A 27,342-nucleotide genomic window follows, 5' to 3' on the forward strand; every position below is an offset into this window, starting at 1 on the left:
AAAGTTAGACAAATCCTTTACCAAACTTCCACAAATAAGTCACATATGTTGAGATCAGGTTACATTGGAGGCCAATGGTGCAGTGTGAGAGATATATGCCTCTTTTGGCCAGTTCATTGCTGTGGCAACTCATTGTTAAGAAATGCTCTGAAATGCAGGCACGAGTGTTAGTGGTGCTGAGCCGTGCTGAAAAATAAAATTTTTGGCATTTTATTGCAATTTTCGAAAAAGCCAGATCTCTAAATGTCTTTTTGGCATGTAAGAATGGGCTGAAAATCTTTTATTAGGAAGTTGCCCAAAACGTGAAGCTATGGCCTTTGACTGCTATGTTCCCCTTATTCTTAATTGTGTTAGTTATCTTGTTCAGTTAAATGGAACATAGTCTCAACACCAAAAACTAAAGGTTAAGGAATTATCTTCTTTATCCACACACAGAATGATTTCACGAAACTTAACATGTCATTTTTGGTAATGAAGGGCTTGTGCCAATTGACTCTTGTGTACTATGAAACAAGTATGTTGCTTTAAAACAAAGGGGGGGGGGGGGGGGGGGGGGGAGGGACACATGAGAAATGACCAACTCGCAGATGGCATGAGGAGTTGACGTACATATGCTATATTCAAAGCTTTGCAGTGTGCTGTATGTCTGGTTTACCCTTAAACCAACAACCAGTATCTTGCAACTGCTGATTCCATTGTCAAATAGTTTTAGCTGTTGGACTTGCAGTGTTGGACTCTAAATGAACTGCACCTGTTGAAATGAAGAAAGCAAATGACCTTTTATCGCTATCACCATTTCGACTTGATCTGTTTTGGGTAACGAATGAAAGAGCAGTCGAGCTTCACCAGGGAGACCCCTAACCCCACAGATAAGTCACAAAGTGAGAGATCTGGAAACCCAGGAGGACACAGGCAATGAAGTTCATCTTCTGTTTCTCCTCTTCTATAACGTCAGATGTGCTTAGAGAATTTCTCTCTGTTACATAAGATGGTATATGTAAAGACCACGTTTTTATCCCCCCAAACCTGACACTCTTTAAAGTTTGCGGCATAACATTTCTGAAGCTGATACCAGCTGCTTCATGTGCGGCAGGAAATGAGCAACAGTTTTGATGTTTGTCATGTAACTTGTGGTGCTTAGATTGAATGCATAAAAATTGGACCTTTACTCTTTCCAGGAACATTGGAGCTGCATGTCTGTCTTTTGTAGTTTGGAAGCAACAAATGTTCAAAATCTGTTCCTTATTTTTGAATAGCTCTGTACATCAAATATTGCTCTGGATATAGAGGTGATGTTACCGAATGTTTCACTTTTGTGAGATGATGACATAAATATTTTTCCATATGAGACTTCTCAACAGCGTGTATCACAATAGATTAGGGTTTCACAAGGCTGTAAACTCTGGTAGAGAGATAAAATATGAAAGGCATAATAGCTATCGAACAGAAATGATGTTGCTTATTGTTTGCTATTATCTAATAATAGTAGGATGTTGACCTGTGAAGCACAGCACCCTTATGAATAAATGGAACTACACACACCTATGGAGTAGCGTATAACACTACATTTCACCCCTACCTCAGCCGTAACATGCTGTGGCATGGATTCCCCGAAATGCAGAAAATGCTGAGTAATCTTGATGCATAACTGCACATTTCCCACAGTCTAGCTCTGAACGCAAGTTATCCTTGTCCTGCACAAACACTTTCATGTTGTGAGTGATCCTCAAAGAATTTTGGCTTCATTTTGAAGTGACAGGATGGAGCAATATGTCAAGGGTACAGGTCACTTCAGAGGTGCTATAGGTGAGCATGACTACACATGATCAGAGAGTAGGTTCCCATGCCAGTTGCTGGTGAGAGACATTGGCAGATAGATTTGGGGTTACCAGTTCTTCCTATGTAAACATGTGCCACAAGAGAATGCTTCCACCACCTGCCTGAACAGTGCCCTATTGGCAAGCCACACACATTGCCTAATGTTTTCCAGTGTACTGGTAGCCTGGCATCAGCTTGGGTCTTCCTGTCCGATTTGAAGTACATATCATCCTGGCTTTAGAAAACTCTTAGGTGAAAAAATTGATTTTTGCATATCTTACAGTCTGATACTTCTGCTTGGTAAAGCTGCCATAGTTACTGTACCACTTCAAATTCAGTAAAATGTTGCATGAAGATGTAAAGATTTTGCAGGGGCAAAAATGCGCTGTGTAAACTTAGTGTTTGATTGATTTTAGCTAACACATTGCAGTGTATGAAACCTAGATAAGACATTGAAACATTATTTAAAATTGGGAGCAGAAGGATATCTCATTTCATTCTTGAGTTATTAGTTTTAATATCCGAATGATGGTTGCGCTCGACGCACCCTTTCACATCATTGCACATTGCAGATCGTGTGGTCATTACAGTAATCATATGTCATAAACAATTTGAGATATCGAAATGAGGTTTCTTGCAAAATGATAGCGCACAATGAAACTTGAAACCTTTTTGTTTACAAGATTCGAGGCAACTCGTCCATAGCAGTGAGGGGTTGGTGACTAAGGGCACATTCAGACATCCATAGCAGTGTCGGAAAACCCAAGGAGCACATGTAGACATATCCACAACACCTGGGAAACGGCACAACAGGACATATATACATGCCGACAGCAATGAAAAGGTTAATCTTTGTGCCCTTTTATGTGCAGTGGCCAGAGATATGCATGTGAAGCAGCAGCTCCCATTATTCATAGTGAGATGATGGTACTGATGGTATGGCTGCTCACGCACTGTTGTCTAATGCTGAACTGGTAAGTGATTTACTGGTCTGTGGCCTGTTATAATTGTCTGAAATCGCCATCACTAACACTCAGTTGACCATGACACTTTATATGAAGGTGATTTTCCCTGAATTGAGGTGCTCGTGGTACTTTCTTGACAGCGTGATACCTGAAAAGATTACTACCTGTGTGATTTTGGCACTGGAGCATCTCATTCCTTAAGTGCCAGTGATCTGATTGTGCTAAAATTTGCTGCTATTGTACAGATTGTCCATACTGGACTAGATTGTAATGCCAATTGAAAAATAAAAGATCTTATGACAACATAGTATTGTGATAAGCCAAGTTCTTCCATTTGCTGTGGTGATAGAAGTTCTCTGTTTCCAATGCAGAGCAATCTCTTAAGTTTTTCGTATTCATATGTTTAATATGATTTGGAATTATTATTTATGAAAATAAGTCTTTGAGTCATTGCATTTTAAGTGGCTAACTCTCATTACACAGTTAGTATTTGCAGAAACAATAGATTACACTAGTTGTGTGCTTTCGGGTAAATGCGGGTAAATGTCGTCAGTGTGTTGATAATTAACTTAATTTACATACTGTCACCTCTGAGAGAAAGTGGTTTTCTGCCTAGTGTTACTGCTTTCATTTAATACAAAGTATTGTGCTTCCTACTAAAGGGTTATTTTTGTTGCAGGAGGATGAGGATGGCCACCTAGTTGTGTTACAGATAATCCAGGATTTGATGACAAAAGCACAGGATATATTTCTGGATCACTTTGCCAAACTTGGAGTTTTTTCCAAGGTTCTACAACTTGCTGGTCCACAAGATGCAGTGGAGAAGAAAGAAGAACCTCCTGTAAGCTGCTTTTTTTGTGTGTGGATGTATGCATATCTATTTGTTGCTATCCCTCAGGCTTCTCTCCATCACCAAATTCCCCATTACTTGGTAGTAGGGAATGTGTCATATCAACATTACCTCCTCTTTGTCAAGTTGTGCTATTAAAGTATTTTCTACCCTACTCGAATCATCGCCTCTTTGTTATCCAATTTACCTGTCGAGGTTCAACAGTCTGTGTTGTTCTCTGTATTGTTTGTTTCATTTTTAAAGATGACCACATTTTATGTTTCTGTTCTTCACAAATGCTTTTTGTGTTGTTACCGGGTGAATGTGCACAATAATCTTTTACTCCATGGCTGCAGAGAGCGAGCGTTTGAAACTTCACTGTAAGAAGTGAATCTGTGTAGACGAGTCATGCCTGGAGAGCTCAGTTTGTAAAAGCATTGCCTGTTAAAGGCTAGGATCTGGGTTAGAGTCCTGATTTTAACTTGCCAAGAAGATGGAAGTGATCTGTGGAACTCTATTCGGAAGCCTCTCAACAATTAGAAAACTACCTGTTGGAATATGTTCAAATTGCATGTGAATGTATTACTGTGGATGTCCTGGTCTGTGTTGGAAAAACCCCTAACACCTCTTAAAGTTTTCATATGTGAGCTATTTCATAAAATTCACCTGCCCCACAGTTTGTTTGGTCTAATTATTATTTTTTTAAATTTTGTGTAACCATTATGCCATTGTATAGAAACTTCTTATATTAGATGAATTTGTGAGGTCCAAATGAATTCAGTATCACAGAGTGAGATCAGCAGCAGTTAAGATGTTGGACTTGTATTTGTTAGGAGTAGGTTTCAAACTCTGGTCGGCCATCATATTTAAGTTTACTGTAGTTTGTGGATACGATTTTGGGCAAATGCCAGACAATTCCTGTGTAAAGACATTCTTCTGACACTCCGCCTATAAAAATTACACCATCAGTTTATGCAGTATTCATAGAGGAAAAGTAAAAAAGATATCAGAATCACTCTTATTAGTTTATTTTCATTCAGACATATTCTTCCTCTTCCGTGTTACAAGCAAGTTTTCCACTTCAACGTTACATTTAATGGCATTCACATATTTTAATTTCTCTTTGTCAGCTTTGAAATGTAGCATTACTCTGCCTGATTTATATTGATGAATATGCAAAGTTAATGAAAAAATTAAATAATGAAATATTTAATTTTATAGTTATCAAGTGATACCTATTACAAATTGATACAGTCTTAATTATCTATCACTCTGTTGTTGTTCTCAATCCAAACCAAAACATATCATTTAACAGACTGTTGGTTCTCTCTCTCTCTCTCTCTCTCTCTCTCTCTCTCACACACACACACACACACACACACACACACACACACACACACACACACACACACAGAGAGAGAGAGAGAGAGAGAGAGAGAGAGAGAGAGAGAGAGAGAGAGATTTAGCAGAAAGAAATCACAAACTTGTAATTAAATTGGGGTTAAATAGGAAGAAAGATGTTTTTGGTTGCAAAATCCTTGAATTCCCTCTACCTCCATCCCCCCGCCCCTCCCCATTGCACCAGTGCCACATGTTATTATGGTAACCATAAATATGTTGTCTATCTTTACCTACTTTGAACATTCACGTTTGGCTATTATTTTCCAATTGTTTCCCTTTTAGGAGGAGACAGAGCAACAACCACCAGAACCTGCTGTTGAGGATGCTAAAGAGATGGTTGCTGGCAAGGCTTACCATTGGCGTGACTGGTGCTTGTGTCGTGGACGTGACTGCTTGTACATATGGTCGGATGCAGCAGCACTTGAACTGTCAAATGGCAGCAATGGCTGGTTTCGCTTCATCCTTGATGGCAAACTCGCAACAATGTATTCGAGTGGGAGCCCTGAGGGAGGCACTGATAGCTCTGGTGTGTTACGGTTTGAACAACTAAAGATACATGTTGCGTAAATGCTCTCTGAGATGTTGTGGTGATTTAGTTGCCCAATAATAACACTGTGTGTCTCGACTACAGTATTTTATTGACTGTTACACGTTACACATTTTTGCATTACGCCATTTTCAGAAGATCGATAATAAAATGGGCATCAGTGAGAATAGTACGATAACATCCAAAGCATAACAAGCAGTTGAAACTTAACACTGACACAGAATTATAACATAGTTTTACAGATAACAAAAAGCAGAATGAATCTATCCAGTATAGGTACATAGTTATCTCGTCGAGCTTGGTGAAATGACTTGTAAATGTAAACTGTTTAGCACGCACTCACAAATCCATAAGAAGAGCGGACCACCAAATTGCATTCCACATATTATGATGGTTATATTTATACAGTTACGTGTCATACGTAATATTTGTACAAAAAATACGTAGTAATGAATACACAAATATGGATATGATCAAACATAATCACTGTTATAACTAAGAAGAGCACACAAAGCTAAAATTGTAAAGTTGTCTTCTAGTGTGCAGTGATGAGCATGTTGTATGAGGTTTAGTAGGTGGTGGCTAATTGTAAGGACATCAGAATGATACATCAGGAATGCACAGGGCATCAAGATCTGATTACTTACCATAACCACCATACAATACCATAAAATAATGAAATTAAGAACCATAGTAAAAGTAACTCACATGTTCAAACAGTGGGAACTCGAGGTTGGAATAAAAATAATATAAGGAATAGATTTCTACTTACTGTAAAGATGACCCATGGAGTTACTGACAGCCATAACAAAAGGACAGTTACACATGCAACTATTCCCCAAAGCCTTCCTCAGCAAAGAAAATGTACGCGCATTCACACAAGCAAGCACACCTCGTGCATACGCTGCCGCCACCACCAGCATCTCCGGCCAGAATCTCAATGAAATGGCATTCTGGTCGGAGCTACCGGTGGCGGCGGCAGTGTGTGTTTGAGGTGTGCTTGCTTGCTTTAGCGTGTGTGTGTGTGTGTGTGTGTGTGTGTGTGTGTGTGTGTGTGTGCGTGCGTGTGTGCGCACATTCTAATAAATTATATATAAAAACAAAGATGAGGTGACTTACCGAACAAAAGCGCTGGCAGGTCGATAGACACACAAACAAACACAAACATACACACAAAATTCAAGCTTTCGCAACAAACTGTTGCCTCATCAGGAAAGAGGGAAGGAGAGGGGAAGACGAAAGGAAGTGGGTTTTAAGGGAGATATGTGCGTGTGTGCGAGTGTATACCTGTCCTTTTTTCCCCCTAAGGTAAGTCTTTCCGCTCCCGGGATTGGAATGACTCCTTACCCTCTCCCTTAAAACCCACTTCCTTTCGTCTTCCCCTCTCCTTCCCTCTTTCCTGATGAGGCAACAGTTTGTTGCGAAAGCTTGAATTTTGTGTGTATGTTTGTGTTTGTTTGTGTGTCTATCGACCTGCCAGCGCTTTTGTTCGGTAAGTCACCTCATCTTTGTTTTTATATATAATTTTTCCCACGTGGAATGTTTCCTTCCATTATATTGATATCATTCTAATAAATTTGCATTTATGTGTCATAACATTAAGGGTGATGAGATACTTTGTGTCTGTATTGGACATATTCATTCTGCTTTTTTTTGCTATCCATAAAAAAGTTATTTGGGTAAGTGTTAAGTTTTATTTGCTTGTTTTGTGGTACTTACTATTTTTGTTGTTATCACATGTTTCTCACTGGTACCCATTTTACAAAAGATTTGATGTGGAGGACATCTGCATCTAAGTAAGATTCATAAAGTAAGAATCTGCTTCACTTGTAATAAAAATTTAACTTGATTGGTTTCTGAGCAGGAGAGCTCCATCCTCGCATGCTAATGACTGTAAAGACTGTATTTACAGTTGTTAGCACCTGAGGTTGGAGCTCTAATGCTCTGAAACTGGTTGTGCAGTTAAAGAAATCATTATTACAACTGATTCATATTCTTATTTTACAGATACCAATTTCATTATAGATTCTTTGAAAATGATGCAATGCTGAAACTCTTAAGATATAATAAAATCAAGAAAACAATGTGCTCAAGACAAATAACGTTGCTGTAGATGAAAAATTAAACTTACTGTTATGTTTGAGGCTTACTTAGTTTTGAAATTTAGATTTTTTTGTATCTTCATAATGTCTATCAGCTGTTCTAAAATATGTGTCAAGTGGGGAAAATGGTAGCTAATAATTGCGTAAGCATTATAAGTCATTTTGCTTTTGCAGTCCAGCTCATTGCAAATCATAAAAACTTTATATTTTGTTGAATGCCCCCAGGAAAATATTTTAGTGGTGGTGCTAATGTTATAATGTAATACAGTGTTAGAAGTATCTGTAATTCCACTGATTGGAAGTCGGTGTCCAGTACTTTGGCTCTGGATTGATTTTCTTGTAGATTGGTTATATTCCTCAAGAGAATTCGTGTGAAGGGAGTCTTGAAAGAAATTAAGTTCTCTGTTGCTGTATGGCACTGTTCAGGGCTCTGCAGACCTGCTTATTTAAGTACTTTTCTAATAAATATGGGATAACTGTAAGAGTGAATGAGTGAGTTTGAATGTTGAATGACCGGTACTTGTGAGTCACTCAGTATATGGAAAGTGTAGTATGTAACAACCGTGTGTGTAGGGTTACCATACATCCACATTGACAAGGGCATGCTCACATTTTATCATTTAATGTAATAACCCCATACATTTTTAGAGTTTCTCTAATGTGTGCATTTTTTAGTTTTAGGAATTAAAATCTTTTAACTGTAAAATTTAATTTTGGACATTCCAGTTGCAAAAGCTTCTTCAAATGTTTGTATCAACAAAAGGATCTTTAAAAATAATTCAGTTCAGTAAAAAACACACATGAGCCATGTGGGGGATGTTTGTAATACTTGTTATTTTGTTTGTTATATCCGTAGTATAGCCATTTGATGACATAAAATTTAACTAATGGTGTTTCATTCAGCAGTCCTAAAGGGACTGGTCTAATCTTGATAGGAAAATGGCATCATTGTTTTATAGCAACATTTAAAAAAGTAAATAAAAGTTAAATTCTAGCATCGCTATATATGATAGGGTTCAACAATGTTTACATTATTCTATCCTCTTACAGAGATCCAGACTAGAACTGCCCTAAAAATGAGTTGTTCAGTACTGTTAAGGGTCTAGCCATTTTTGGGTTTAAAAATTTGGTAACCCTACATGTACGGATCATAGGGCTTTGAGTATGAGCACATATGAGGTATAGTTGGGTTCGCATGTGTGAGCGGTGGGTAAACTAGAAGTTACACTGTGTCTTGAAACCTGGTCCTAGCACATAGCTTTCTGTGAGAAAACACCGAGATGACTAATATGGTTGACATGTCATACTGACAGAAGGCACAGTGCTGGCAGTGTATTACCCTTTTACTCCATAAAATAATACTGATGCCTGATATTTAACCCACACTTATTTAGTGATTAGAAACTTGTGTACTGTAACAAGTACTGACTGTTAGAGTAGTTCTCTTTCATGTTTGGACTTGATAACCTCTGGTGGAGCACCAGTGTGAATGGCAATCTGTTATCTTACGGCTTTAATGCATAGGTCCATTATGCTAAAAATAATTGTCTTCAGAAAATGATTCAGGAAGTATCACATCAATAATAATGATTCTTGTGTGAATAAAAGATGTCACTTGCAGAGGTAATGTGTAGGCTAGGGTAATGGGCAACCAGATTATTGGACTGTATCAATTGCCAATAAGATTACAGGAATTGAACTATAGTGTAATCTGATTAATTGTAATAGAAGCAATTCCCCATCCAAATTACAGAGATATTAGCTACAACATTTACCTGAAGCTATAATTAGAAATAAAACAATACTGTGTATTACATTTAATTCAGAAGCAACTGATGTAGTGATATTACAATAATGAACATTAAGATCAAACAGATGAAAGTTACAAAACATATTCAAAGTGCACCAATGGACATATTCATTACCGTACAGTTCAAAAACGGAAGTCTGAACTAAGCTGGAAATTTATATGCTGCATTTATCAAACAATTGATGTCAACAATTGTGAAAAGGAGAAATAGCTACTCACCATAAAAATGGCATATTCCTGCAGACACAACAAGTGGAAAGACTGTTACACACTGAGCAGTCGGCCAAAGCTTTCTTCACAAAAGGATGGGAAAAAACACACCATTCACACAAGCAAGCATATGTCGTGCACAAATGGCCACTATCTCCAGCTCCTTTGGCCAGACTGCAACTGTTATGTTGAGCGAAAGCAGCCATCCTGAGTGAGGCAGGCAAGATGAAGGGATAGCGGTGTACAGGTGAGGGGAGAGAAGTGCCCTGTCTAGCAGTGTGTGCAAGAACTAGAAGGCTGCAGGACTATGTTGCCAGATGCAGCTTTGAGAGGCTGTGGGGGGAGGAGGGGGAAGGGAGCAGAAAATGAGGGGGAGCAGGGGGCAGGGGAAAGGACTGATGGTTGCATAAGCAGTGTGTGCCACACAGTGAGGTTGAGGGGACATTGAGTGGGAGGAGGTGATAGAACGGAGAGGATTGGAAACTATTGGGTGAAGGGTTTGGGGACAATAGGTTATAATTGGTTGAGGCCATGATAATTTCGGGAGAGGAGAATGTGTTTAAGGGGTCTGCCATCTGCATATTTCGGAAAATGTGGTGGAGGGGAGGATACATATGGCCAAGATTGCGAAGCAGCCATTGAATTCAAGCATGTGATGTTCAGCTGCATGTTGTGTGCCACACGGTCATCTACTTTGCTCTTGGCCATAGTTGGCAGTGGCAATTTGTCCTGGTGCACAGCCAGTTGTTAATCATACCAATATAAAAAGCTGTGCAATGATTGCAGCATAGCTGGTGTATGACACAGTTGCTTTCACATGGGGCCCAGCCTGTGATGGGGTAGGATAAGTCTGTGACAGGACTGGCATAGGAAGTGCTGGGTGGGTGGATGGATGGATTGTGCAGGTTTTGCACCTGGGTCTTCCAAAGCTTTATGATACCTGTGGCAGGGGGCTGGGATTGGGAATGGCACTGGTTTGGACTAGGATGTTGTGGTAGGTGGTAGGTACCAGAACACCACTTTAGGAGGAGTTGGAAGAATCTTGGATAATATGTCCCTCATTTCAAGGCATGATGATATATAATCAAAGCCCTGGTGAAGAATGTGATATAGTTGTTTCAGTCCAGGGTGATAGGTGATAAAGTGGGCACACCTTTATAGCTTGTCCTTGGGGGTGGTAGGAGCATTGAGGGCTTGGCATGAGAAATCTGTTAGTGGACTGGATATTAGGATAGTGCCTATCTTTGAAGGCCTTTGTGAGACATTCAGTATACTGGGCAAGAGGTTTCTTGACACAGCAGGGTGGCTATGTGGGAGGGATTTTTTGATGTGAATGGGATAGCTGCTGTCAAACTGCAGGTACTGTTGATGGTTAGTGGATTTAGTGTGGACAGGGGTGTGAATGGAGCCATCAGAGAGGTGGTGGTCAATGGCCAGGAAGGTGGCTCGCTAGGTTGAGGAGGACCAGGTGAAGTGGATGGGAGAGAAGGCATTGAGGTTGTTGAAGGAATGAGGGTAGGGTGTCTTGGCCCTGAGTTCACATTACAAAGATATCATCAGTAAACCTGAACTATATCAGGGGTTTAGAGTTTTGCAGGGCTAGGAAAGTCTTCTCTAGATGACCCATAAACAGGTGGACATAACTGGATGCGATGCGACTGCCGATGGCTGTGTAGTGTTTTTTTTTTATTATTTTTTTTATTTTTATTTTATTTGTGTGTGTGTGTGTGTGTGTGTGTGTGTGTGTGTGTGTAACTTCTCTTCAAAGGAGAATGACCCCATCCCAGAAGTCCAACATAAACTTCAATACCAGCTTAAAGCTTTAGTCCATTCCAGAATCTCTCCCCTGAATGCAATTCTCACTTCACCTCTATGACACCCACCTTCTACATGCTTCCCAAAATCCACACACATGCAACAGTCCTGGACATCCAATTGCGGCTGATAATTGCACCACTGGAAGAATTTCAGCACTCATTGATGGACATTTTCAATCAACTGCCTCAACGGTACCAACCAATTCCTTCACCAACTCTCCACCATCCCCACCCATTTACCTCATAGATCCCTAATCGTCACTGTTGACAACACTTCCGTATACACCAACATCCCTCATGCCATTGGTTTTGCCACTATAGGACAGTATGTCTCCCAAAGTCCTTCAGACTCCCAGCCCATAGCCTCACTCCTCATACACTTTACTAACTATATGCTAACACCCAATTACATCTCCTTTAAAGGGAAAATAAACATACAAATTTGGGGCACAGCCATGGGTACTCAACCTTCCTAGCTTCCTGAAACTCCAAACCCCTGATCTGGCTTGGGTTCACTGACTATATCTTCATGATGTGGACTCAGGGCCAAGACACCCTGCCCTCATTCCTTCAACAACCTTAATGCCTTCCCTCCCAACAGCTTCACCTGGTACTCCTCAACCCAGCATGATACCAACCTGGCTGTTGACCACCATCTTTCTGATGGCTCCATCCATACATCTTTCCACATTAAACGCATTACCCACTAACAGTACTCTCATTTCGATAGCTGCTATGCCTTCCACACCAAAAAATTCCATCCACACGGCCACTTGCAGATTGAATACTGCAGTGACATGAACTCCCTTGCCCAACATGTGGTATGTCTTACAAAGGTCTCCACAGACAGGCACTGTTCATGATACCTAGTCCACAAATAGATTTCTTGTGCCATATCCCCTCACACACCCCAATCCTCCCACCACCCCCTTCATCAGTGGAACAACTAAACCACATCCTCTGTCAGGGCTTTGATTACCTGTCATCATGCCCTGAAATGAGGGACATCCTACCCAAGATTCTTCCATCGCCATCATCATCATCATCATCATCATCATCATCATCATCATCATCATCCAAGTCCATTCCTATACCACTCCCAATCCAAACCCGTTCCTCTATCTATTCCTCTTCTTTTCTGTTACACCCTGTGGAAAACCCATGTACAAGACCTGCTCTATCCATCCACCCAGCACTTCCTCTTTCACTCCTGCCTCATGCTTATCCTCTTATCCTACCTCATCAGAGGCTGGACCACCTGTGAAAGCACCATGCCATATGTCAGCTCCACTGCAGTCATTACACAGGTTTTTATATTGATGTGACTACCAACCAGCTGTCCACCAGGATGAATCGGCACTGCCAACTTGTGGACAAGAGCAAAGTAGAGCACTCTATAGCACAACATGCAGCTGAACATAATATGCATGATTTCAGAGGGTGCTACAAAACCAGAGTTAGTTGGATCCTCCCCTCCACCACCAGGTTTTCTGAGCTGCGCAGATGGAAGTTATTCTGACAACACATTCTCCACTCCCAAAATTATTTTGTCCCAACCTATGATAACCTACTTTCCTCACACCCTCCATCCAAGTTTCTTCTCCTCTGCTGTATCACTTCCTCCCATTTCATGTCCTCTCACCCTCATTCTGCACCACTCTCTGCCAACGCATACACTGGTCTTCTTCCCTTTCTACTCCTCTCCTTTCCCGCTACCCCTTCCCCACAGCCTCTTGATGCTGTGCCTGGCATGTTGTCCGTTGTCCTGCTGTCCTCTAGTCCCTGTACACTCTGCCAGACAGGCGTACACTCTCTCTCTCTCTCTCTCTCTCTCTCTCTCTCTCTCTCTCTCTCTCTCTCTCTCTCTCTCCCCCCCCCCTCTCTCCCTGTCTCCCCCCCCTCCACCTCCTGCCCATCCCACCTGTACTCTGCTATGCCACCCCCTTCCCTGCCCCACTCCGGATTGTTCCTTTTGTTCAACCCAACCTTTGCAGTCTGGCCAGAGTGGCTAGAGATAGTGGTCATGTGTGTGAGAGTTGTACCTGCTTGTCTGAATATGTGTGTGTGTGTGTGTGTGTGTGTGTGTGTGTGTGTGTGTGTGTGTGTGTGTTTTTCTTTCATTTCTGAAGAAGTCCGTGGCCAAAGGCTCAGTGTGTAGCAGTCTTTTCATTGTGCGTGTCTGCAGCTCCACGTCGCCTTTACGGTGAGTAGCAATGTGTCCTTTTCATAATTTTTGATGTGCTACATTTATTGTAGGTTGGTGCATACTTCACCAGTTATTTGCTGCTCGAGTCCAGATCTAAAATGATATGAATATGGTGCACAGGAGCCAAAGAAGCAGTAGATACCATGACAATAAATTCATCCTCAGTATGTGTTTATAATGGCTTGTGAAGGATAACCTGTGTCATGAATAAAATTCTATTACTACGTACCATTTGTATGTTTCTGTTCAACCAGTAGGTTATCTTAGCTTTTTCTATATTCTTCACTTATCCGAAGATGAACTTTAGCCAAAAACCAGTAATGTTCATAAGACTCATCTTGCACCTATGGCAGAAAAAAATATTCCAGTTAATTTATCAGCCGTTGTTGTATGGATATCTGAGGCTGTTTGTATTAGACATAACATGCAAAATAAAACTGGCCTAGAAAATATTTACAATAAAATTGATGTGGAATTGGTCCTTGTTAATGAAAATCACAGAAAATGCTGGAAATCTCCACAGTTGACATTGATGCAGTGCTGGGCCTGATTTTTCAAATTGAGAAACCCATGCAGTAGCTCTGCCTGAGGTATAGTAGCAGTAGTGTTATCAATGTTCTGCTGTACCTCTTCCACAGTGTCACAATTATTTGAGTACACCTGACCCTTCAAAAATCATAGCTACACTTCATCAGAAGAGAAAGTAGGTGATCAGTGTGGGCAGGAGATTGCATCACCTATGCTGAGTATACTCTCCTCACCAAACACATGTACTCATGACAAGGTTGTCAATGCAAAGTGTACTGTTGCTCCATCTTGCTGAAAATATCCATTCAGTCATTTATCTTTTGTGGGATGATCCATATACGACTTAAAAAGTTTCTTGGTGAAAGGATCATTTTACATTGCAGTCAACAGCCTTTGTGCACCAATCCTGAGATTATGCAGTGGTTCTTCAAAGTTCTGGCGGGGATTTCCTGATGCATTATGGTGGGTCTTCTATATCCTGAAAGGTTGAACCAGGCCTCGTCTGAAGAAATGAAAAACTGAGGATCTAAAAGCAGTGATTCCGCTTCACTTGGAAACTAGCAGCAGAACCCAACACATGAAAGTTTGTGTGGGTACTTCAGCTTGTGCAGAACAGTAAATTTCTAAGGATACGGTTCCTTTTTGATAAGCAGTCTCTTAATATCTTCTTGCAGAGATAGTGACTTCATTCCAGACTTTTATTAAATCGAGCAATGTATTCTGGCATTCAAACTATTTTTCGGATAGTTTTTTATTCACTTCAGAGCCCATTTTGCACTGCATTTCCACTAAGTTTTGCATTGCATATTTTACTAGAAGTTTTGCCAATATGCTTCAAGTCTTCAGCTCGTGCACAAACAGCTCCACACGTATTTTCCATGATATACGCCTCGCATAATACTCAACAATGAATAAGTGCTATTTTTATTGAGAGCTCCATTTGCGTTACATTCAAATGGTCACTAACCATGTCTGCTCCTCTCACTCACTCAAATGTAATGACAGAGCGTGCTGGAAGTGTGCAAGTGCAAACATGTGAAAGTAACTGATTGGTCCCTAGAGATCAGTTTCCAGCATTTTATAAGATGAGCATTAACAAGGCTCAATTCCACATGTCTTTCAAATATTTTCTGGGCCATTTTATTTTGCTCACACCTGCCCGGATAGCCGTACATCTTAAAGAGCCACTTCCAGGATGGGGAGGTACACTGCTACTTACTTGCAGAGATATCACAAAGCATGTATGATATGGTAGGGGTTAGGTTAGGTAGAGAGCTTATTGTGTGCAAACATCATCTAAACTCATTAAACATGAAAGTGTCACATTCTGTGTAAGCATGATGGAAAGAGAAAATGAAGTACTGAAAATTAATAGAGAGAAATAGCATCAAAACTGCAAGGAGAAATATTTGGAGTAAACCTCATATTAATTTCTGTGATATGGAGTAACTGTCGGATGACAGTGTTATAGCATTATAATTAGCATGCGGCAACAGAAATGAACATGAAATAAGACAGAAATTCTAGCTTCCAAAATCTTCTGTTTGTTTGACAGAATAAAGGGAAAGAGAGTCTACGTTTATTTATGTATTAAGCAGAAGACAAATAGGTCACCTAGCTCAAGGGAGATTCTGCAAAACAGAGTGAAAAGAAAATGAATGGTAGTAGGCAAGATTTGACAACCTGTAACGGGCAAACATGATGCCTGGGCTCTTCAATTTTCTTTTCTGACTCCACACGTATTATGAACTTTTAAACTGACAGTCCTTGAAGTTACTTCAGTTGTCCTGTATAGAGAAGTTTGATGCTAACATAATATAGGCTTGCCTGCGATCTGCAAGACACAATTTGTGATACTGGCCAATTTCCAGATTTTCTGCTTCTGTTTGAAATGTTAAGCAAAAGCCACAGAATGTACAGGAAGAATTGGTGAAGTATGAGAAATATGTGAACTAGCGAGAAAAATAAAATGAAACAAAATTGAATTAGGTGAAAGAAAGAGAAATGACTGAACCAATAGGGAGAGGATAGTGATTTGTATTTGTAAATAACCTCAGTCCTGCATCTTCTCCAGTTTCCCTGTTGCTGTACATATTCAAGTTTTAATTTGAAAATTAAAACAACTATTATGTCTCTCTGCATACTGTTTCACAATTATAGTCATCGTTTTCATTACCCATTTGTGCCAGTCAATTTAGCAATGCACCATTCACATCACTTGCTTTCTTATTTGTAGTGTTTCAGGGAAAGTACTTTGAAAAGTAATAAATGCACTATATCCCAGTTGTTTTATTGATGTTGTTCCCCTTTTTACATGGTGGCTTGAATATTAAAGTTGTATTTGAGGAAAAACGACTAAGACATTTAAAAACTGAGAGAGAGGTGTACAAAATATGTTTGTATTCAATCCTTGTTTGTAAAGAGCAAACTTTTGCTCATCAGACTCATCAGAGCTGTTTCTGTGGTATGCTCTTTATACGGTATTTGTTCTTTCACTTTTCTTGTTTTTAGTTATGCCATCAGGGAGCAGAAATTTTTGTTAGTTTGAAAAGTTATGAATTTAATTTGTGATTTTACAGAAGTATTAAAAATTGTATACAACATAACATAATAGTTCTTATCTTACGGCTGAATTTAAATGTTGGACATTTTTTCAGATAAAAACAACCTTATATGGTAGCTGTTAGTGTAATGTTGTAACCGTTTATATTTCTTCATATTACTTGTTTCAGTTAAACACAGTTATAACCGTCTCATGCTATGAAGAGCGTTTTAACATTATGACTAGATAGTTGAATGTCAATATACAGTTGCATATCAAATTCATGAGAGTGTTAGTGGCTTAATTAACATCAGTCCTTGCATGCAGCTGTTTGTTTGGTTTTCTACTTCTCATATTTTCTCTAACAGCCTCCTCGGTTTCCTGTTACTAAATATACCCTTTCTTTCTCCCAGGGAAAGGAAGAAACACAGAAACGCTCACAACTGAAGGTAAGGCTCTTTAAATTTGGCAAGGTTTTCTAAGAAGGGGGGGGGTTTAGGTGAATGGGACGAATTCGTGTTGCCCTTCTGGAGCCACATCTTATACAGAAGGTAAGTTACTGAAAGAACTCATGGATGATGACTTGGGAAGTTTCAAATGGAAATCTGGTCATTTCTTTGGTGTTAATTATTTTCAGTTGTGTCAAGTTCTCTGGAAAAAAAAACATTGCCCCCCCCCCCCCCCCCCACTCACGGATGGAGTGTAGTTTCCCCTTTTATTCCTCTTACCCAACAGAACACACTGTCATAGCAATGAGAGGTGTCAGCAAAAATTGCGTCTGGAATATATTCTTTTTTTGCTTGAGGAGGTTGCTTGTGTTAATTGTGTTTATATATCTCATTAGATGACTTGAATGTGCAATGAAATGGCAGTGAGGATCATTGTTTCCATAAACATCAGGATTACAGTTGGCTGATATTGGTAAAATTTCACACATTACCTGACATAATTTCTGGCTTTACGAATTATGGTAGTAATATTTTCAAAAACCAAAACTATAGTTTAGTGTTGAATTTAACTGATGTTGAGTTTAGAATGCTTACCGGCACAGAATACCACAATAAATCTTGATGTGTAACTGTTAATGTAGAAATGTGAGCTTGAGTTGGATTCGTTCCAGTGTGTAGTTCCCAGCCACTGCTCATTTCTGTGTATTTGTGTAGGTTACAGCAAATCATACAAATATTTCAGACTGCTTCCTGCAGTGATTCGATTGTTAAGGACACAATAGAGATACATTTGTGAAAAAGTTTTATCAACCAAGTCTGTGGGTTACTACTAAATAAGATTTGAAGTCCATGAATCTCTGTGATCCAGTGGCTGTTTGCTGTGCAGGCTTGTGGATGCCTTCTTCTCTTGCTGGCTGGTAGCTTGCTTCTCATATCGCACAGCTTGTTTGCAGAATGTGAATCTACCAATTCTGATCCGTGTTATGAAAAACATTTCTCCTTCAAAATATGTTCTAACAGGTGAAAACTGCACATTTCAACTTCACAGGTTTGTTTTCAAATTAAATCATTTGGGGGCTAGGGTCAACACAGTAAGGACTGTCAGCCAAGATATTAATGTAGTACTCCATGCCAAAAAGCATTTATTACTAAATACAGATAAATTTTAAACGTAATATATTTCATAATAGTGAAATATTGTGTACTTCTGATTATAACTGAGAGTAGGATAAACATTTATTGTTTCAATACATCAGTAAAGTTTTGACAGGAGTTTTTGGGCAATGCACTTAGAGACAGTGAATGAATTAGCCAGAATTCATACGAAACTTTAACTATGCTTATTATTCTGGCAGGCCATTCGTGAATAGAACAGGGGGGGGGGGGGGGCGCCTTCTGGAGTATAGATGTAGATGTAGGGTATGAACTGCTCTCAGCTTAGTGCATGAAATGGTATGCCTTACCTAGAGCATCATCAGATCAGTGAGGTATTAATGTAGACCAGTCAGTGATGGAAAACTAGGGGGAAACATCATATAGTCGCAAACTTTTGTGCATTGGTAGGGGGAGTGTAATGAATAACATTGTAAATATCCTGACCATGAGAGTGGGAGGGGAGGGGGTGTTTAAAGGACACTTCTTTGTGTTTCTTGACCATCTCTAAAATGTTGGTTTCTAGTGAAAATGTTTTGCATTACAAAATTGAACTGCATTAAATTTACTACAAAAAGATCCTTTTCATTTTTTCTCCTGGACTGATAGTTTGCACATTGCAGGGGATGGCAAAATCGTATATTATTAAAAATAGTGTTTCAGTGGTATAAAATTAATGCGTATTGTTAAATAAGAAGAACAAATGTAAAATGTTTGTGTCACATCTAAATACAATAGAACCATATTAATGGATAAGTTTTGTTCTGGGGGTAATACAGGAAGGAAAGGCAGGGAAGGTAGATGGCTGGATTGTAGTTGTACACTTCCCTTATCCATAGGTCTACAAAGTGAAGAGCGACCAGGCAGTTTTACATTTCTCTGTACCACCCATTCACAAAAATCAACTTTGCAGGGCCTCACAAAGTTATACTGATCCTTCCACAGCTTGCCTTAGAAATCACAAATCGCTGACACAGTATGCAGCCATGTTCCCCCCTGCGGGTCCGGGGATTAGAATAGGCCCGCGGTATTCCTGCCTGTCGTAAGAGGCGACTAAAAGGAGTCCATCCCCCTCACGGGGGTAGTTCGCGCCTGCGTCCGGAGACGGACGGTTCCACGACCTATCATCGTGGTCCTTTTGGTTTTTTCACTTCTCGTTTCTTCCTTCCTTTTGTTGGTTCCTTTCTTTGCTCTTCTCCACCTCACTGTCTTCCTTACTCTTTCCCTTGCCTTCTCCTTGCCTTCTCATTGCCTTTTTCTCCTTGCCTTCTCATTGCCTTCTTCTCCTTGCCTTCTTATTGCCTTCTTCCCCTTGCTTTCTCAGTGCCTTCTTCTCCTTGCCTTCTCTGGTCTCCGCCTCGGCGTTTGAGACAGTCTGTCCTCTTTCTCCCTCTCTCTCTTTTTCCTCTTCTTCCTTCCTCCCTGTGCGTGTCTGAAGGCCGACCCACGCGTTCGCACGCGTAGCCGGTGACGGGGTAACGCGTAAGTCCCCGCCCTGGGTAGACATGTAAGGCACGCGCGTACCCCCTGGTAAAGGCCAGGCCCGGGGAGGGGTGATTGCCTGAGCTGATACCTTCTGACCATGCCGATTGGTCCCTCCGTCTGTTTCTCGGGAGGTGTGACCTGAGGTGTAAACATTCACCTAAGGCGGGAGTGCCCTCTGAGAGGGTCCCCACAAGGAAGGAGCGCGCCATCGGAGACGCTGGCAATCATGGGGGATTCCTCCGCAATGGATTCTACTCCATCTCTTTCGACTTCGACCCAAAAACGGAAACGTGACCAGCCAACAGTGACAAAAGTACTACCGCCTGCCCCACAGTTCCTCGTAGTTTCTCGAACTGAGGACGGAAAGGATTTTTCCTCTGTCAACCCTTTCGTTATTCAGAAGGGCGTAGATGCCATAGCCGGATCTGTCAAATCCTGTACCAGGTTGCGTAACGGCACCTTATTACTAGAAACTGAGAATGCCTTTCAGGCACAAAAACTGCTTCGGGCCACCCTCCTGTACACGTTCCCTGTCCGGGTGGAGGCCCACCGAACTTTGAATTCGTCTCGTGGTGTGGTCTATACTGGCTCCCTCGACGGATTGACTGACGAGGAGCTTCAATCATTCCTCGCTGAGCAGGGCGTGACGGCTGTCCATAGGGTCATGAAAAAGGTCAACAATGACCTTGTACCGACCCGGACAATTTTCTTGACCTTCGATAGTGTTAAGCTGCCATCGCGCATCAAGGCGGGCTACGAGGTTATTTCTGTTCGCCCCTATATCCCGACACCTACGCGCTGCTACCAGTGTCAGCGTTTCAATCACACTCGACAGTCTTGTTCCAATGCGGCTAAATGTGTCACCTGTGGCAGGGATGCCCATGAGGGTGACTGTCCACCTCCGTCTCCTCGTTGTGTGAACTGTCAGGGTGACCATGCAGCATCCTCCCGCGACTGTCCTGTCTATAAGGAAGAACGCTGTATCCAGGAAATTCGGGTCAAAGAGAAAGTGTCCACCTCGGCTGCTCGCAAGCTATTGGCTAGTAGGAAGCCCACGCTGCTCCCAGCGGGGAAATACAGTACTGTCCTCGCCTCTCCTCGGACTACCCGGGAGGTAGCAACCCAGACATGCGATCTGACCTTCAGCACCACGGTCGTCCGTTCGGCCAGTGCTAAGATCGCGCGGTCGACGTCTCCTCTTCCTCCCATCACCCCACAGACACGAGCACCTTCTTCAGCTTCTGCTAAAACGAAGACACCGAAGTCAGATGCACGGGCCTTCAAGAAGGAATCATCCCGTGCAGACTTCCTCCGTACCTCGACCTCACAGCCTTCGACCGGTACTTCCACTACACGTCCTTCCAAAAAGGCGCATAGGAAGCACAGTTCTCCTTCCCCGCCACGGCGCATTTCTTCTCTTGCGCCACCCAGCGGCTGCCGCCCCAGGCCGTCATCCGTTTCGCCTGGCCGCACCGCTGGTCGCCGTACATCTGGCCGTTCACTGGCGGAGGAAGCTCCCCCTCCCGGCCATCCTCCCGAGATGGCCGATGACCCTATAGACCCAATGGACGATGACTGTCCGCCTACTGATAGCGGCGGCAGTGCTCGCTCGAAGCCAGGCCCTAAGCGGCCTTCGAGGTGACCACTTCTCTCATCTTTCTTTTCTTACGATGGCACTTATTCACTGGAATATTCGCAGCATTCGCTCCAACCGAGAGGACTTGAAGTTGCTGCTCCGCTTGCACCGTCCGCTTGTCGTAGCCCTCCAGGAAACGAAGCTACGCCCATGCGATCAAATTGCCTTGGCACACTACACCTCTGTGCGTTTTGACCTACCCCCTGTGGTAGGTATCCCAGCTCATGGAGGGGTTATGTTGCTGGTCCGGGATGATATTTACTACGATCCCATCACGTTGCACACCGGCCTGCAGGCAGTTGCCATCCGCATTACTCTCCCCACTTTTACGTTTTCCTTTTGTACCGTTTACACTCCATCGTCATCTGCCGTTACCAGGGCAGACGTGATGCAACTTATTGCTCAGCTACCTGCACCATTTTTGTTAACTGGAGACTTCAATGCCCACCATCCCCTTTGGGGCTCTCCAGCATCCTGCCCGAGGGGCTCCTTGTTAGCAGACCTTTTCAACCAGCTCGATCTTGTCTGCCTCAATACTGGCGCCCCTACTTTTCTTTCGGACACATCTCACACCTATTCCCATTTAGACCTCTCTATATGTACTCCCCAACTTGCACGCCGGTTTGAGTGGTATGCACTTTCTGATACATATTCGAGCGACCATTTCCCGTGTGTTATCCATCTCCTGCAGCATACTCCCTCTCCGTGCTCCTCTCGTTGGACCATCTCCAAGGCAGACTGGGAGCTCTTCTCTTCCAGGGCTACCTTTCAGGATCAAACCTTCACAAGCTGCGATCGTCAGGTCGCACACCTCACGGAAGTCATTCTCGCTGCTGCTGAATATTCCATCCCTCACCCTACTTCTTCTCCACGTCGCGTACCGGTCCCCTGGTGGACCGCAGCATGTAGAGATGCTTTACGTGCTCGTCGACGTGCTTTACGCACCTTTAAGCGCCACCCTACAGTGGCGAATTGTATTAATTATAAACGATTACGTGCTCAGTGTCGTCGTATTATTAAAGAAAGCAAGAAAGCCAGCTGGGCTGCTTTCACAAGCACCTTCAACAGTTCTACCCCTTCTTCTGTTGTCTGGGGTAGCCTGCGCCGGCTATCTGGCACTAAGGTCCACTCCCCAGTTTCTGGCTTGAAGGTCGCGAATGAAGTCCTTGTGGCCCCTGAGGCTGTCTCCAATGCCTTCGGCCGCTTTTTCGCCGAGGTTTCGAGCTCCGCTCATTACCACCCTGCCTTCCTCCCCCGCAAACAGGCAGAGGAGGCTAGGCCACCTGACTTCCGCTCCTCGAATTGTGAAAGTTATAATGCCCCATTCACCATGCGGGAACTCGAAACCGCACTTGGCCGATCACGGTCCTCCGCTCCAGGGCCTGATTCTATTCATATTCAGATGCTGAAGAACCTTTCTCCTGCGGGTAAAGGTTTTCTTCTTCGTACATACAATCGCATCTGGATTGAGGGACATGTTCCCGCATGCTGGCGCGAGTCTATTGTTGTCCCGATTCCTAAGCCGGGGAAGGACAAGCACTTGCCTTCCAGTTATCGACCTATCTCGCTTACGAGCTGTGTCTGTAAAGTGATGGAGCGAATGGTTAACTCTCGATTGGTTTGGCTGCTCGAGTCTCGACGCCTACTTACCAATGTACAATGTGGATTTCGAAGGCGCCGCTCTGCTGTTGACCATCTGGTTACCTTGTCGACCTTCATTATGAATAACTTCTTGCGGAAGCGCCCGACCGCGGCTGTGTTCTTTGATTTGGAGAAGGCTTACGACACCTGTTGGAGGGCGGGCATTCTCCGCACCATGCATACATGGGGCTTTCGCGGTCGCCTCCCTCTTTTTATTCATTCCTTTTTAATGGATCGACAGTTTCGGGTACGTGTGGGTTCTGTCCTGTCCGACACCTTTCGCCAGGAGAATGGGGTGCCACAGGGCTCAGTTTTGAGCGTCGCTCTCTTCGCCATCGCGATCAATCCAATAATGGATTGCCTCCCAGCTGATGTATCAGGCTCCCTTTTCGTGGACGATTTTACCATCTATTGCAGCGCGCAGTGTGCACGTGCCCTGGAGCGCTGTCTTCAGCGTTCTCTTGACCGTCTTTACTCCTGGAGTGTCGCCAATGGCTTCCGTTTTTCTGCCGAGAAGACGGTCTGTATTAACTTCTGGCGCTACAAAGAGTTTCTCCCACCGTCCTTACGGCTCGGTCCCGTTGCTCTCCCACTCGTGGAGACAATCAAATTTTTAGGCCTTACCTTTGACAGGAAACTTAGCTGGTCTCCACATGTATCATATTTGGCCGCCCGTTGTACCCGTTCTTTAAATGTCCTCCGTGTTCTCAGTGGTATGTCGTGGGGAGCGGATCGAACCGTCCTACTTCGTCTATATCGGTCAATCGTCCGCTCCAAGCTGGATTATGGGAGCTTCGTATACTCCTCTGCACGGCCATCCATCTTACGCCGCCTCAACTCCATACAACATCGGGGTTTACGACTTGCGATCGGAGCATTTTATACCAGTCCCGTAGAGAGTCTTCATGCTGACGCTGGCGAATTGCCACTCACCTACCGGCGCGATATACTGCTTTGTCGGTATGCCTGTCGGCTACTGTCAATGCCCGACCATCCGTCTTATCGTTCCTTTTTTGACGACTCTCTTGACCTTCAATACGGGTTGTATGTCTCTGCCTTGCTACCCCCTGGAGTTCGCTTTCGTCGCCTCCTTCAACACCTTCATTTTTCACTCCCTGCAACCTTTCGAGTGGGCGAGAGCCGCACGCCACCTTGGCTCCAGGCTCAGGTCCGCGTTCACCTCGACCTCAGCTCGCTCCCAAAAGAGGTCACCCCCGGTTCGGTCTACCACTCCCGTTTTTTGGAACTTCGTTCGAAGTTCAACAACATGACTTTCATTTATACAGATGGCTCTAAGACCAATGACGGGGTTGGGTGTTCCTTTATTGTCGGGGCACAAAGTTTCCAATACCGGCTCCATGGCCATTGTTCGGTCTTCACAGCTGAGCTCTTTGCCCTCTACCAGGCTGTTCTTTACATCTGCCGCCACCGACATTCTGCTTATGTCATCTGCTCAGATTCCCTGAGCGCCATCCAGAGCCTCAGTGATCCGTACCCGGTTCACCCTTTCGTACACCGGATCCAACGCTCTCTTCAGCAGCTGGTGGACGTCGGTACGCCGGTTAGCTTTATGTGGGTTCCTGGCCATGTCGGTATCCCTGGGAACGAAGCTGCAGATGCCGCGGCCAAGGCTGCGGTCCTCCAGCCTCGGACAGCTTCTTGTTGTGTCCCTTCGTCCGATTTTAGCAGGGTCATTTGTCGGCGCGTTGTGTCGCTGTGGCATGCCGATTGGGCTGCACTTACCGACAACAAGCTTCGGGCCTTAAAACCTCTTCCCGTGGCTTGGACGTCCTCCTCACGCCCTTCTCGGCGGGAGGAGGTCGTTTTAGCAAGGTTAAGAATTGGACACTGCCGGTTCAGCCATCGCCATCTGCTGACGGCTGCGCCGGCGCCGTTCTGCCCATGTGGGCACTTGCTGACGGTTAGACACATTTTAATGTCCTGTCCTGATCTTAACACACTGCGCCTCGATCTTAACCTGCCTAATACTTTCGATGCCATTTTAGCGGATGACCCACGAGCAGCTGCTCGTGTTCTTTGTTTTATCAATTTGACACACCTCGCTAAGGACATTTGATGATGCTGTTTTTTAATCCTATGCCTGTCAGTCTGTCTTTTATTGTGTTTTCCCTTTTAGTTGTTGTTGTCAACTTGTGCCTCGCGGTGCATTCTTAGAGTAGTCAGGGCGCTAATGACCATTGAAGTTGTGCGCCCGAAAACCACAATAAAAAAAAAAAAAAAAAAAAAAAAAAAAAAGGCAGCCATGTTGGGAGGTGTTCATTCTCCGTAAAGTGTGTTAGCGCTATTTGGAATACAGATATGAACTACGAAAATATTAATGCAAGAAACATGTGCAGACAGAATCTATGAAAATCTCAGCGCACCATTCTACATTGCTAGAGGGAAATTGATTTGTAGTCATCCTGTATGGTAGCCGTAACATTCTTCTGGGCAAGGCAACTTCTCCCACCATGAATGCTGCTTGCTTTTCAGTTTACAGACTGTCTGCACCTCCCCAGCATTTTCTGTGCAGGTCTCTCATGTGAGTAGGCAAACTAACTTCACGGAGCTCATGTTCGTATAGTGGGCTTATTTTTAGTTCATTAAAGGAGTATTTATTTGCAATTGCTAAGTGAGCTGTTACATAAATAAGCTCAACAGCTGGAGCTGCTAACTGTACTACACTGAATAGCTTGCCCCAAGTATAACCTGCTGTAGATATGTATTCGCAATGTTGATTTCACTGTCTGCACTGTCAATGACTGGAATACTTTTCACAGCATGATGGTATCGAATGCATCACCCCAGCCTCAGCTCTTCCAGCACTGAAGAGGCCCAGAGGCTTAAATTGGCTTTTTCTGAACAGAAATAGGTCACATAGCATTATGGAACTTCAGTATTTCAACATTAGACAAACAATACATTACAGCAGATAACTGTTCTAGACATGAACTTACTCTCATTCCATCACACATATTCACTCCTACATTGCAAGATATACCATGGAAGTTATTGTCATTACACTAAGTGCAGCCCACTCTAAAATTGCCAGCAATTCCTGAATGGAAGTGATTTATGTTGTTATGGTGAGAGAAGCACAGTAACTTTCTGGTCATTTGTTAATTCACCAATAAATACAACACAGTTATGTGGCTTTAGAACATGTTGTCAAAGACAGACCATTTTACAATATGCTGTCAATGACAGACAGCAGCAAGATATCACATTTACCAATACAGTCCCTTTCCCACCAATACTACATAGGTCTTTGACAACACCACACTTACAAATTAAGCACTTTTCAGCCATTGTTTATAGGAATATATTTTATATAAAAGCTCATATAAATGCAAATAAATACTCCCATAGTAAACTTAAAACAACTCCACTGTACAAACACAAGTTTGGTGAAGCAAATAGTGCTCGTGGCGTAGGAAGTCGCCTTTTCCAGAAGAGTGCTACAATTGCCGTACAGGATGACTACCGTATTTACTCGAATCTAAGCCGCACTTTTTTTCCGGTTTTTGTAATCCAAAAACCCGCCTTCGGCTTAGAATCGAGTGCAAAGTAAGCGGAAGTTCTGAAAAATGTTGGTAGGTGCCGCCACAAGTAACTTCTGCCGTCGAATTATGTAGCGCCACACAGGCATGCTTTGTAGGCACAAAGATACTGGCGACAAAACCTCTGCATCAGTAAATTAAAAAAAAAAAGAAAAGGTGTAAGACGACCTTTTTTTCACCGCCCCGAGTTTCGACCACTGCATTTTCATACATTATCCAACGAAGTAAATACAAATTCCATATTGTTCATCTTCGAATGTAGCAGCATTTCAACGTACTACGAAATTCGACTGGCAAGATTGTTTGGGATGTTTGTCAATATGGCCAAATCTACGGTCTGAATTTTTTCCTACCTGTGACAAGAGATCGTTGCTAATAAGAACTTTTATGAATTGTGAATCGCATGCAGTATTCTTTTCATCATAAGAATAATACCGTACGAATATAAACATGTTGCCATGTATTCTTTCGTGTTTGCTGCTATCTCATTTAAATCCTGTCTACCTAATAAACTACGAAACTAGGGTAAGACTACAGCAAACGCGGAATAATATACATATTATGCCATGTTTATATTTGTATTGTTCTTATGCCTAATAGTGATACAGTCAGAAATGAAGCACGACAATTGACAAGATTTTTAA

At 42.7% G+C, this 27,342-nt stretch overlaps 1 protein-coding gene across 1 annotated transcript in view; it reads left to right on the forward strand.

Annotated features, from left to right (window-relative positions):
* Nucleotides 1-27,342, forward strand: part of LOC124620049 (E3 ubiquitin-protein ligase Ufd4) — a 307,195-nt gene that overhangs the window by 101,177 nt on the left and 178,676 nt on the right. The window contains 3 exon segments of the mRNA XM_047146715.1: nt 3,463-3,624; nt 5,296-5,539; nt 17,189-17,224. Of these exon segments, the coding sequence (XP_047002671.1) occupies nt 3,463-3,624; nt 5,296-5,539; nt 17,189-17,224 (442 nt within the window).

This window comes from Schistocerca americana, chromosome 6 (genome assembly GCF_021461395.2).
Source record: "Schistocerca americana isolate TAMUIC-IGC-003095 chromosome 6, iqSchAmer2.1, whole genome shotgun sequence".
Classification (NCBI taxonomy): domain Eukaryota; kingdom Metazoa; phylum Arthropoda; class Insecta; order Orthoptera; family Acrididae; genus Schistocerca; species Schistocerca americana.